The 14,038-nt window shown below is 45.2% G+C and overlaps 1 protein-coding gene across 1 annotated transcript in view; it reads right to left on the bottom strand.

Moving 5' to 3' along the window:
• The window catches only part of Marf1 (meiosis regulator and mRNA stability factor 1), a 45,137-nt gene extending 37,736 nt beyond the window's left edge, over positions 1–7,401 (bottom strand). The window contains exons 1-3 of the mRNA XM_051168333.1: positions 7,341–7,401; positions 2,260–2,461; positions 294–986 (exon numbers count right to left, since the gene is read on the bottom strand). Coding sequence (XP_051024290.1) covers positions 294–986; positions 2,260–2,400 — 834 coding nt within the window. The 5' untranslated portion in view covers positions 2,401–2,461; positions 7,341–7,401. The remainder of the gene's footprint in view (positions 1–293; positions 987–2,259; positions 2,462–7,340) is intronic.
• Positions 7,402–14,038: the final 6,637 nt, after the last annotated feature.

Raw genomic sequence — 14,038 nt, 5'->3', positions numbered from 1 at the left:
TAAAATGCATCATGGACTCTGCAACTAAGCTGTCCTGTAGGACACGGCTTTCTGTGACCTGAGGTTTTAAAAGCACCAGCTACAAGTGTTTAACTACACTGACTTTTCTGGATGGTCTCCCATGTTACCTTTTGCATCTTTCAGTACCAGAAGCAGCTATGCGATGGAGCGTGATCTACATCATGAAGAATCTTCAAACCCATGCGCAGTAAAGACATACATAGCAAGATAGAGCCATTTCTAAACAGAACCAAACCTCATCTGCCCCAAGATAAAAAATAAAAGATACAGACCTTGTTTAGACAGTCTTCACAGTACAGTGAGCCCTTTAAACAAACCGGTGGTGCCACACTTAGGTGAAGAGAGTTGGTGCACAAGTGAGGTGTGAGCTCTGACTGGGAAAGGCGCTCTTCCAAATGCCTGGGAGCCCCGCTTGGGAAATCAGAACAGGGGAAATAGCCAGCAGAGGTGCAGCCCTGGAGAGTCGGAAACTGATGCAGCTTGTGCACATTACTGTGACATGACTGGAAATGGAGCTTCCCACAACACGGCAGGTGCTTGCAGGAAGGTACGTTACTTTCTACACACATGCTGGGGAAGTCACTCGCAAGACCCACCATGTTGTTCCTAGTAGAGGCATTCTGCAGTGAAGACACGGACTGCAAAGCACACCCTGACCCTACTTGACACGTGACTGTCCCGGCGCTTGGTGAGTCTAAGAGTGAGCCCGTGTGAATCAAGCTCCCAGAACCTCCACTACTGCCACCACCACCACTACCACCAAAACGCATGGGTGAAGTGGAGGGTTCATTAGGGCAATGAGCACAGCAGCTTACTTTGGGAACAGCTGAGAGCTGTACTTTAGGTTGTTGAAGAGAATGAATATCAGGAAGTGGAACTGCTGGGAAAAGTTTAGAGCCAACATGAAGGGGAGATGGTATATCCTTTAACTCCACAGCAGCTTTCTTGTTCTCCATGTACTCTTTCTGAGGAAAGAAGAGCAGAACAAAAGTCAGTTTTTGGAGGCCACTGTGTTTTGGTCTTTCATACACTACTACAGCAAGAAATGGAAAACAACGTTCACCTCTGTTTATACTCAATCATAACTGAACAAATAGAACAGCATCCAGCTAAGATCAGGGACAATCCTCAGGGAGAGCTGCAGGAAGGCAACTAAAGAAACATACAACTAAAACTAATGCTGTTGTCAGAATTCTGAGACAGTCAGGCAGGGAGCTCTGTGTGCAGTTTTAGCAAACCACACTAACCACACAGCCCTTAGGAACTATAACTTCCCCTTGATTCAAAGCGCTATCTAAAGAAAACTGAGGTATGCAAACCATGACTTCACAGACAGCATTTGAGGAAGGTAGTTTATAAGCAAGTGGCTTCCTTTCATTTATTCCTGTAGGTGCCAAATAAAGGGTTTTAGTGAGGGTTTTAGTGAAACCAGCCATCTGCCCAAAGGGCCCACGTGTGCTGCTGATAGCTCCGAGGAGTCACTGAAGCTTTAGTGCAGCTCTTACACTGTGACCAGCACAAAGACTCAGTGATTAGAACTAACCACTGGTGGTTCAAACCCAGCACCACCAAAAGGGAAAAGTAGTAACAGACTTCAATATTCATAAGAAATCCTGAACAGAAAGGTACTGCCAATCTTTTCTAATTTACTAAGATGGCGAGCCAGGGACAGTGCTCACACCTGTCTATAATCCTGAACTTGGGAGGCCAAGGCAGAAGGATCATAATTCCAAGCCAGCCTGGACTATATAAGGAAAACTTATCTCCAAAGCCACTTAAGAAAGTATAGTTAGAGCCGGGCGTGGTGGCGCATGCCTTTAATCCCAGCACTCGGGAGGCAGAGGCAGGTGGATCGCTGTGAGTTCGAGGCCAGCCTGGTCTACAAAGTGAGTCCAGGATGGCCAAGGCTACACAGAGAAACCCTGTCTCGAAAAACCAAAAAAAAAAAAAAAAAAAAAAAAAAAAAAAAAAAAAAAAAAAGAAAGTATAGTTAAATGTAATTTATATTAGACTTTTCATTGATTTTACTACGTAAGCTTTGGAATTTGGGACTTATAATAAGAAACCAAGTTCTCCCCAATTGTAAACACTTAAAACCTATGCTACTCAGAGTGGAATACACAGTTGAGCAAGTGTGAGATTATAAAAATGTGCAGGGGGTGATATGGACAGGAGAGACTGTCCCAGAGCACCTGTGCCTGTCATCTACTCAGTGTGCTATGCCTTGCACGCAGTTACCGTTTGGGAACTAAGAGGCAGCGTCTGCTCAGGATGAGAAAAGCAACCAGAGAATTTCCAAAGCCACGCCTTAGCATCGTTATCTTGGTGAAGCCATCCCAGTGTTCTGCTGCAAGGGTCCTTAGTTCCGTTCCCTTCCATCACATTGCCAGACAACGTGGTTCAACATTCTTTCATCTTTCTTTTCTCTCATTCTTCCACCCTGTTAAAAATGAGTCAACGTTTATGTTACTTCTTTGCACGGGTACCCATTATGTAATGTTAAATGTGAGACCCAGCTGAACTTGTGGTGCAATGAGTCTCAAAGAGACAGGCCTTAAAGAACAAAGACAGCATGGATACCCTAGCTCACCACAGGCTTCTAAAATTTGGTAAAGTTGCCTGACTGTAACTATTTAAATTTAATTTAGAAAAAAGAATCTATGAGGCTGGGCGTGGTGGCACACGCCTTTATTCCCAGCACTTGGAGGCAGAGGCAGGCAGATCACTGTGAGTTCAAGGCTAACCTGGTCTACAAAGCGAGTCCAGGGCAGCCAAGGCTACACAGAGAGACCCTGTCTTGAAAAACCAAAAAAAAAAAAAAAAAAAAAAAAAAGAATCTATGATCTGAGGCTGGGAGATGGTTGAGAAAAATATCTGCCATACAAGGATGAAGGCCTGAACTCAGATCCTCAGCACTTTAATAAAAGCCAGCCATACAACTGTACCTCTAGCACTGAGGAGGAAGGAACAGGAAATTCCTAGAATTCAATGGCTACCCTACCCAGCAAAACCCATCAGCTCCAAGTTAAGCAAGAGAATGACTCACACATAAATGTAATTTTTTAAAAACTAAAGTAGTGAATGATGAGGATGAAGAAGATACTCAAAACAAAACTGTGGTTTCTACACACGTGTGCATATGTGCATGTGCACCTGCATACATGCACATATGCACACACCACATGAACATATACATATATGGGAGGTCGGGGGACGCTCTTACATGTGTATAGACCAGAGGTCAGCCTTGGGTGTCTTCCTCAGTTCCGATGGGGAATGACAGCCAAGCCAGAGGCCTGGGGGTTCAAGGACCTTCGGCAGGTAGGGGAGGAACAGCTGATGGGACAGCAGCTGCTTTTTGATCACTGATCACCTGTCTCTCCTTTTCTTAACTCTATGACCACAATCTTCCTGGTATCCACCCTGCAGGCACACTACCTTTCTTCTTAATTTTTTTTTTAAAATTTTATGTGCATTGGTGTTGTGTCTGCATGTATGTTTGTGTGAAGGTGCCAGATCCTCTGGAACTGGAGTTAACAGACAGTTGTGAGCTGCTATGTGGGTGCTGGGAATTGAACTTAGGTCTTCCAGAAGAGAAGCCAGTGCTCTTACCCACTAAACCATCACTCCAGCCCTCTCCCTCCTCGTCTTCTCCCTTTTCTTTAAAGACAAGGTTCTCAATAAACATAGAGCTCGCCACCAATTATGCTAGCCCCTTTGGGATCCGCCTGTCTCTATCTCCCCAGCACTGGGATTACAAGCATGTCAGCAGCACACCCAGCTTTCACAGGTGCAAGGGAACGAACTCAGGACCTCATGCTTACTCACTAAGCACTTTACCTACCGAGTCATCCCCAGCCACGACAACTTTTCAAATGAGAATGGACTATAGATGAGTCCTATTTATTTTTAAGACATGGCCATGCTTGAAGGACAGAGCCAAAGCACAGGTACTGTGCAGTTCTAGGTGAGAATACCCCTCTTCACTTGGCTGAAATAAGCCTCTGGGCTCTAAGCAGACTCTCCTGTAGTTTTTCTTTTCTTTTCTTTTTTTTTTTTTTTGTTCTGTTTTTCAAGATAGGGTTTCTCTGTGTAGCACTTGATATCCTGAAACTCACTATGTAATTCAGGCTGGCCTCGAACTCTGCATCCCTAGTGCTGGGATTAAAGGTGTGGGCCACCACGCCCAGCCTATAGTTTTTAACTTTCAAGCACTTCTTTCTACAAGTTCTGCTTAGGAGAGCAAAAAAGTTACCAGCAGAGAACATCTAATCTTAGTAAAAGAACAGCCACAGTATCAACCTTTCTTTGCCCAATATGAGCACAGAGGGGCCAAATGAAATGACCTCTGAGGACTTTGAGTTCTCTTCTACCAGAAAAGCCATGCAAATGATTTCTTGGTTTGTTTACAATGAAAAAGCAATGTAATAGCCTGGATCACCAAACATCCACCAATTAAGGAAGTCAGAGCCCATAGATACACTTTACCCCAGCGTTTCTTATGGGTCTTAGTACACCAAAGGCCAAGCCAATGCACACTCTTTGGGCAGGACGAAAGCTAGCAGCGGTGAGAACAACTAAACCGTATTTGTAAGTCTTGCCACAACGGCCCAACCCTGGCCCTTTGCAGAGATTATTTTATCAGAGAATTCATCTCATCATGTAGAAGATGATTTCTTTCAGCTGTATCTGGTAAGATGCTTCCAAGAGATTTTATATTTTCATGACAGGGTAAGGGAAGAATGGTTCATAACGTACTTCAAGTAAACTATGGTCTGCCAGCCAAGCAGCCAGCTGCCTGTGTGCCTGTGTGTGTTTATCTATCTAGTTTTTCCTGAACAGGAGCTGATTCTGTACTCCTGAAAGCTGGCCTCAAACCTGTAACAATCCTCCTGCTTCAACCTTCCAGATGCTGAGATTACAGGGGTGAGCCACAACACAACAACACACCTGTATTTAAATATGTTATGATTTTTAAAAAAAAAAAATCCTGAGAAAGTGTCCTTAAACATGAAATTTGAACTTTAATATCTATAAAGCTTCATTAGGACAGCTACACTCCTTCATTTAAATATTATTTATGGCTGAGTTGTACTGTAGTTGAGACTGGAGTCTTTGCCACATGATCCCGTTGTAACGTCCAATATAGTTACTATTTGGCCAGTGTGCTGAAACTATAAAACTTAAGTTTCTGTTTATAGATGGTGATGTATGGTGAAAGTTCTAGGTTCAATCCCAGCGAGAAAGAGAGGCAAAGAGGGAAGAAAGCAAAGTAGGGAAAGAAGGAAGGGGGAAAAAAATAAAAAAGAAGAAGGTTGTTTCCTTGTCTGTATACAACATTGTAGAAAGTAACCTAGAAAGTGATGTATGCTCTACCCATTTCATCACCGTATCTTGTACTCAGTCCAAGGCCTATTTTGTGGTAATCACAAAGTAATTATATGATGAATGAAGGAATTAGCAGAAAATTGATCTAGTACACAGCTGAAAATAATCTGGGAGAAGAAGTTAACTATCATCGCTGTTTAAATTACAATACCTGTTTTTATAATTAAATTCAGGTTACACCGGGTTGATGGCACATGCATTTAATCCCAGTACTAAGGAGTCAGAAGCAGTCGGATCTGTGTAAATTGAGGCCAGCCTTACAGAGAGCTCCAGGACAGCCAAGACTACACAGAGAAACCCTGTCTCAAACAAAACAAAACACAATCCTCCCACAAAAATGAGGCTGTGTATCACCCAACATGCTCCACTCTTCTTCTTAAGAGCTGTGATGTGATTCAGTGTTTGTCATTTCAGCATGCTCAGACCTCTTCAAAGCCAAATCCTAAAAATGAACTCCCATGTCTAACACTTAACTGAGGAACAGACATGTAATGAAGCTTCATAGGCAGCTTGAGGTCAAAAGGCTCACCTACCGCTTTCTACACCAAGGTGCCCACAACATCGCTCAGTCAGAGAACCAGGAGTGGTGGCACAAGAAGCAGAGGCAGGAGGATAGCTTCAAGCTTAAGGGCAGCCTGGGTTATAAAGAAAGTTCCAGGCAGTGGTGATTACGCAGTGAGACTTTGTCAATAGGTAGGTAGGGAGAGAGAGGGAGGGAGGTAGGGAGAGGGAGGGAGGGAGGGAGGGAGGGAGGGAGAGAGAAATGGACACAGAGTATTCAGCACAAATAAATATAAGAAAATTTTAGTGTGGCCCGCAGCCTAAAATTTTCCCAAATATTCCTAGGAATTCCACTTAAGCAACTGAATCAGCCAGAGGAAGCTCTGATGGGAGTCTTCCCGTCTGTTATTCTCAATCTTTGAGCAACTCAAACACTGGCTGAGAATGCAGCCTGTGACATTATGCTGCCTGCACGTTAGTCCTCAAGGCCACCTTCCTATCTGTGCAGCTGTGGGCATGTCATCTTTCTAAACATAAGGCTCATCTCCTGTGAGTCTGATAATCATCACAATCCCCTTACTTACAGAGTTATGTGTGGTTTGGTGATAAGAATGATACCTGAAGATGAATTATTTCTCAAATGGCCTCTCCCTGCCGCAAACTCCCATAGTGTGCTATTCCATTTCACCGGTTCTACGTATTTGTTTGTTTTCTACCTTTTACCTAAAACGACTACTTGATGTTCTATTTTTCTCCACCATTAGAATATGCCATGACAGCACTGCCTGTATTTTGTCATTCACTACAGTATCCCCTGAACCCAGCAACACCGCTGTGCCTCACAAATGTCAACAGACGAACGCCGGGCAAATGTAGAACTCACGAAATGTAAAGGAAAACGATTTAGCCGGCTATTTCCTTGCATACGGAACAGGAAGATCCTGGGGACTCCAAAAGATACTAGTACAACTAGAAAGCCCCAGGTTACACCAGAAAGGTGCTTAGCAAACTCTTAAAAAAGTGTACCAAGACGTTCATGCTAACATTAATGGGAGGAGTGTCTGAAACCGACGCTGTATCCAAAGGAGCTGCTAAGAGGCTACAAAAACAAAAAAGGGACGCAGCCCCACCACTGTCCCTTTCTCAACTTTCCAACTTTGCACACCCAGCGAAGGTTGCTACTGACAGCTGGAGGGCCCGGGAGCGAGCAGGGAGGCAGGCGCCAGCGGGGAGCAAAACGCCCCGGAAGAAACCGGGCGGGCAAAGGAGACGGGACTTTTTCCCGCGGCCCCTTCGGCGGGTCCCAGTCTGGGTCCTCCGATCCCAGAAGCATCCGTCTGGGGAAGAAGGCGCCGTTCCCAGGCCAGGTGCGCTGCCAGCCAGAGCGCCCGGACCGCCCGCGGAGTCCCAACAGGGACCAGAGGACTCACCTCAGCCGCCAGCTCCTTCTCCGCTCACATTCCGACCCCGCCGCCTTCCCCCCCCCGCCCCCCAGGCCCTTTATTTTGATTCCCGACTCCGCAGCTCCCGCCGCCGCCGCCAAGCGCACCCTCCACTTCCGCTTCCGCTTCCACGCCGTCCCGCCCCTGTCGTAAAACTAAAAAAACGCTTCTCAACTTACTAGCGCCGCCCCGTCTCCGTTCCTCTCCGCCTCACCTCTCCGTCCATAGCGCCACACCCTTCCTCTGCTCCTCCCCGTAGGCACGCCTCCCTCCGCCCATTTCTACCCTGTCCGCGCCCCGCCCATTAACTCGCTCCTCCCATCCTCTCTCTAAGTCCGCCTCTCCTCGCATCTCGCCCAGTCTTCTCTTCCGCCCCGCCCTCGCCTCCGCGCCCTCTCCGCGCGGGGCACGATGGGAACTGGGGGGGGCGGGGCCTCGCGGCCCTGCAGCCTCGTCAGGCTCAGTCCCCTCCCGATAAACCCCTAAATAGAGTCTTTCCCTGGGGGGCAGCCTCATTTTTTTTAACGTGAGCCCCCAGTTTAGGAGTCCTCAGCTCTGTCTTGATGACACCAGGTCGAATGGAGCCTCCAGATGGAGGACGGGGAGGCTTTTTGTGATGGAGACGAGAAAAAGCCTGCCTAATGGGATTTGCTAAGGTCCAGGCTCTTAAACGTCTTGGGAGGGGGAGAGCGAATGAAACAAGATTAATGTGAAATAAAGTGTTTGAAGGCGTTTTAACGTCTGACTCGTCACGTGGTAGATAGCCCTTTATTTTTTACCAATTAAATCGTGCCTGTTTGCAAAACATCTTTTGCTGCAACCTAGTGGCAAGTGGAGAAAGAACAGTAAGACCTGCCAAATGGTCTTTTGGCAATTTTCTGCCTCTCGCAGTTTCGGCCCAGCTGGCGCAGATAAAGTCATGCAAACACTGCTGCTGAATATTGTCACCAACAAGTAAGAGTACATGATATCCTACCCATTTCCCCCTTTTTGGAAACAGCATCTCCCTCGCATTGCCCAGGGTTATCCTGGAACTTGGTCTGTACACCACGCTGGCCTCGAACTCACCTTCTGAGGGCTATGGATTAAAGGCATTTGCCCTGTGTGGCAAACTTTTTCTTTTAATAAACCCAGTGCTTTGTTACAAATGAATACTTTTCAGGCGACAGGTTGAGCACCAAAATGAAGACGTTAAAGCTATAAAAATTTTGTGAATCAAAAATACTTTGTGTTTTAAATGGGTAAACCACGCTCTGTATCCCCACCCTCACCCCCAGTTGAGCTTTGAAATCTTCACTTTTATTTTACCTAAATATGAGTTGGATTTGTTTTGTTGTGTTTAGTTTTGTTTGTTTTTTGAGACGGGGTTTCCCTGTGTAGCCATGGCTGTCCTTGTGGAACTCTCTGTAGACCAGAGTAGTCTCAAACTCAGAGATCCATCTGCCTATGCCTCCCAAGTGAGAGAAATAAAGGCGGGCTCCATCCACCACGCCTTTTCAGGATTCAGTAGGGGGAAATTATTTCTAAAGTCGCCAGCTGTTTGCTATTTCCTGTTGCAAATTAGGGGGAAATATTATCTAAATGTAGGCACAATTTAGAATGTGCTGCTGAGTAATACTTTTAAATAGTTTCTACTTAAAACTGCCAGGAAACAAATAAACTTTGCTAATTAATTAGGAAGCTGAAATTGCCAACATTTTCCTCTTGAATCTCCAGGTATGTAGTGCGTTCATTTTGAGACTTTGGCATCATTGTCAACCAGGGTCAGGAGGGCAAGTTCAGACATGTAGTTGAAGAATCCTTTGTGTTTCTATTAAATTCTCTAGAAGGCACACAGTGACGGCATGCTTAGGTGTGTGTTACTGCTAAGAACACCATTGTGTCTGTGTTGGGGTAAGAATTTTCTAAGGGAGAACTGAAACAGATGAAAAAGATTCCAGTTGTTCATTTATTTATTTTTTCAGCGTCTCAACAAGTAATGTTACTCTCTGTAGGTATTTATTTTATCTCCATTATATTCTAGCTGTTTTTGTTTTTGTTTTTGTTTTTTTGTTTTTTTTTTTTTGTTTTTTTTTTTTTGGAGACAGGGTTCTCTGTGTAGCCTTGACTGTCCTGGACTCACTTTGTAGACCAGGCTGGCCTCGAACTCACAGTGATCCGCCTGCCTCTTCCTCTCAAGTGCTAGGATTAAAGGTGTGCGCCACCACACCTGGCTGTGATGCTTGTTATTTGAACAGATTTTTAATTACAAATCATAAAAGAAGGAAGAAACATTTTCCTTTGACTTTGGCTTTTTTTTTCTACTCAGGAGGTATGCTAAGGTCCATAGGTAATGTACTAAATAAAGCCAGCCAGTTAGACTAAGTGAAAAGCTAAAGAAAGTGAGGAATCACGAATACTTCTTGTTTGTTTTTGTTTTGTTTTTCAAGACGGAGTTCTGTGTACACAGAGCCTTGGCTGTCCTGGACTCACTCTGTAGACCAGGCTGGCCTCAAATTCACAAGAGATCCACCTGCCTCTGCCTCCCAGAGTGCTGGGATTACAAGCGTGAGCCACCTCGCCTGAATTTGTCATGAATACTTTTTAAAGGATTCAGTTTTACTTTCTCTACAAATTAAGCCAAGGGTTAGAGAGATGGCCCAGCGGTTAAGAGCACTTCCAGAGGAAGGGGTGCTGCTGCTGCTGCCCTGAAGTTCTACTCCCAGTGTCCACATGGCTAGAGTAGTCTGTTGAGTCCAGTTCCCAGGGGATCTGATACCCTTTTCTGGCCCACCTGGGCACTTCACACACATAGTACAGAAACATACATGCAGGCAAAACACCTGTAAATGATAGATAGATAGATAGATAGATAGATAGTTAGATAGACAGACAGACAAACATAGACCAAGGAGGGGGTGGATGGATGAATGGAAGTACAATTTAATCTTTCTAAAAGAATGTTTCCAGGGCTGGGCAGATAGCTCAATGGGTAAACTAGTCACCGTGTAAGCCTGACAACCTGAGTTCAGATCCCCAGATCCCATGGAAAAAATCCAGAAGCAGTACATTTACCTAACCTCAGAGCATACCTACCAGGCCACGGGAGGTGGAAGGTCTCAGGGTAGGATCAAGACAAAAGGGAAGGCGCAACATCTGAGAGTGTCCTCTGAACTTCCCCCACTGCAGAACTAAGGAGAGCTAGGTAGGAAGGTCATGCGTTTGAGAGAAGCCTAAGCCACATAGTGGTGATATCTTATCTGCAAAAGCAGAGAGAGAGAGAGAGAGAGAGAGAGAGAGAGAGAGAGAGAGAGAGAGAGAGAGAGAGAGAGAGAGGAGAGAAACTTATGAAGAGATGTAATTTTTAAAAAAGATTTGTTTATTTTATTTATTGCATATGAATGCTTTATCTGCAGAAGAGGGCATCAGATCACATTATAGATGGCTGTGAGCCACCATATGGTTGCTGGGAATTGAATTCAGGACCTCTGGAAGAGCAGGCAGCATTCTTAACCACTGAGCCATCTCTCCAGCCCAAGATTTAATTTCTTAAAATTAATATTCTTTCTCTTTCTCTTTCTGAGATAGGGTTTTTCTGCATAGTCTTGCTGTCCTGGAGCTCAGTATGTAGATCATGCTGGCCTCAAACTTACAGAGATCTGCCTGCCTCTGACCCTGAGCGCTGGGCCGCCATGCCTGTTTCAGTTTTATTCCTATTTAATTAAAGTAAGTTTCAAGAGTTTTGTTTTTTGCTTTTTTTTGTTTGTTTGCTTTTTGTTTTAGCCAGAAGTGGTGGTACAGTTCCTTTAGCCAGAAGTGGTGGTACAGTTCCAGGATAACTAGAGCTACACAGAGAAGCGCTGTCTCATAAAAAAAAAAAAAAAAGCTTCAGGTTCTTTCTTTTTCTCAATAATAATCTTCACATTCATGAAACAAAGATAACAGAGACTTTTTTTTTTTAATTTTACCAGCTATTTTCCATTTGATTCAAGTCTTCAAAGACCTATGCTAAAACTTCTCCTCTTCCCCCCAGAGAACAGGATCTGAGGAAGAAAGCTGAACTCTCTCCTTAGTCACAGCTCAAAAGCTACAAGGAAAATGAATAGAATTTAAAAAGAGGGAGGCCTGGAGAGATGGCTCAGTGGATAAGAGCACTGTCTGCCCTTCCAAAGGTCATGAGTTCAATTCCCAGCAACCACATGGTGGCTCACAACCATCTATACTGGGATCTGATGCCCTCTTCTGGCCTGCAGGTGTACATGCAGATAGAGCACGCATACATAAAATAATAAAAATCTTTAAAAAAAAAAAGGCCAAGTACAGTAGTTCAGCTCTTTGATCCCAGCTACTTGAGAGGCAGAGACAAGATTGCAAGTTCAAGGCTTATCTAGGCTACATGGTGAGTTTAGGTCTAGCCTGGCAACTTAAAAGGACTTTGACTCAGAAGCATAATAAGCTGAACATATAGGTCTGTGGTAGAGCACTTGCTTAGAGTGGGCAAAGGCTCGATTTCAATCAGGCCGACTGGGGGAGGGGGGCAGGTGGTAAGGATTTACACAATAACCAACCCATTTCCCAAACCTTTGTTCGTAATAAGACCTTATTAGCATTTCAGTGCCTTATGGAGAAATGTGAAAATTGCCAACCAAGTAGATAAAATGCCTTGACAGGATCCGTACAGGCAGGATCCGTACAGATACATTTCTGCCTTATGTTTCCGTTTATAAACCAGGATGATGGTTATGAATCAAACAAAATTCTAAAAGTAGCAGGAAAAGGTTGTCATGTAGGTTTTAGATGGTAGATATTTCTCCTTTCATTTTTGGTTTTTCGAGACAGGGTTTCTCTGGGTAGCCTTGGCTGTCCTGGACTCATTTTGTAGACCAGGCTGGCCTCGAACTCACAGAGATACACCTGCCTCTGCTTCCCAACTGCCAGGATTAAAGGGGAGCACCACCACTGCCCATCGGTGGCTGGTATTTCAAAGTTTACTGCAAAGCACTGTGGGAGGAATAGGGTTGGGAATGGAGAGATGGCTCAGCAGTTCAGAGGAGTCTGTTCTTCCAGAGGACCTAGTTTCAGTGTCCAGCACTCACATGATGGCTCACAACCATCTGTAACTATGGTTCCAGGGGAATTCAGTGTGCTCCTCTGGCTTCTGAGGGAATCAGACATTCATGTGGTGTGTACACATACACACAGACAAAGTAAAAGTGAACACAGTTTAGTACTTTCTTCAATTTGTTTAATGTAAGTAGTGGAGTTTCTGTTTGTGCCTTTGGGTTCTTTTAAGGACCTATGGAGGACTCAAAAGCAAGATTAGAGAAAGGTCACGCTGACAGGAGGCAGCAGGGATTACTTGTCAGAACACAATTGTAAGTGTCCAAAAAGGCCAGCCTTAAGTTCCTTACTGGATTTCCTCTGCCTTTATTTTCTCATCTTTTAAACAACCACAGGAGGCTGGGGGGTATAGCTTAATGGTACAGTGTTTGCCTAACATGGCCAAAGCCCCAGGTTCAAGCCCAGCGCTGCCAAAAATTAAAATAAACATGCCTTTTCGTGGCTCTCCCATCTCTCAGATAGTCATCTGAAAATCTGTACCTGTTTACTGCATTAACTGTTTGAGATCAGATTCTCTGTCTTATTCACCAGGTTGCAAGGTTACCTTGTCCCTAACAATACTCAATACTGTTAGGCAATTAAAATGTCTTAATGTTAAGAAATTATTATTAGCTGAGCCTGTGATCCCAGCAAAATATAAAGCTAAAATAAGGCTGAGTGTGGCAAGATGCCAGGAATGTGAGGCCAGCCCCAAAAAGCAAAACCAGCAAAGACTGGGATGCGATTCACTTGGAGGAGCACTTGCCTAACATGCTGGAAACCTTCCATCCTTGTAAAGCCCAGGTGTCCAGGGGACACATACCCACACCCATAACCCCAGCACTTGGGAGGTGGGGGCAAGACTACCGAAACGTCAAGGTCGCCCACACAGCACGTAAGAGGCCAGTGTGGACAATATGAGACTGGCTCAAAACCAACGCCACCACCGCCCACAAAAGAACTTAGCTTTGCGACTGAGACGCGGTCGTTTAACACACGGTCATTCAACTAATGCATATGTTGTACTTGCTATTTGCAAAGCACTGCACTCAGCGTTTTACAATTTAGCCCTGTGCAACCCACGAGCAGTTAAATACCTTGTCTCAAACTCACACAGCTAATAAGTGGCAGGGGTAGGATTCAAAGTCAAGTTCTGTCACACTAAGTTATGCTGTCTCAGAAGAAGCCATTGTTTAAGCTTCTATTTGCGGTGTGAAGTTGTGGGATGGACAAGGGAGCTGTGGGCTGGGCGGAAGTTTGTCGTTTTCTATGCAGTCTTGTTTTTGTGCATTCTGGGCTGGTATAGCACTTTTGGACTTGGGTAGGGCGGTTTCAAGTGTAACCCGACACCAGCTTTTCCCTAATGCCCGAGTTTCTCCTACCAACTGCTCCTTTGTTTCTTCTTGGGCTACAGCAAGAGCAGATAAATGCAACCGGTGTGAAGGAGGGGAGGCCTGCGGGTATTCCGGAGTGCGTGACACCGCGCGCACAGAGCCCCCTGCAGGCCTTCTCCAGGTCGGCCTTCCCGGCCAGTGGCCCGCGCCTCCGTGGCCTCCCCGCCCCCCGCCCCCCGCCGCCCCGCACCTCCCTCGCTCGGCGGAACCGCG

The sequence above is a fragment of the Acomys russatus genome, chromosome 25 (assembly GCF_903995435.1).
Source record: "Acomys russatus chromosome 25, mAcoRus1.1, whole genome shotgun sequence".
Taxonomy (NCBI): domain Eukaryota; kingdom Metazoa; phylum Chordata; class Mammalia; order Rodentia; family Muridae; genus Acomys; species Acomys russatus.
This window is presented reverse-complemented; position numbering and strand designations above follow the sequence as displayed.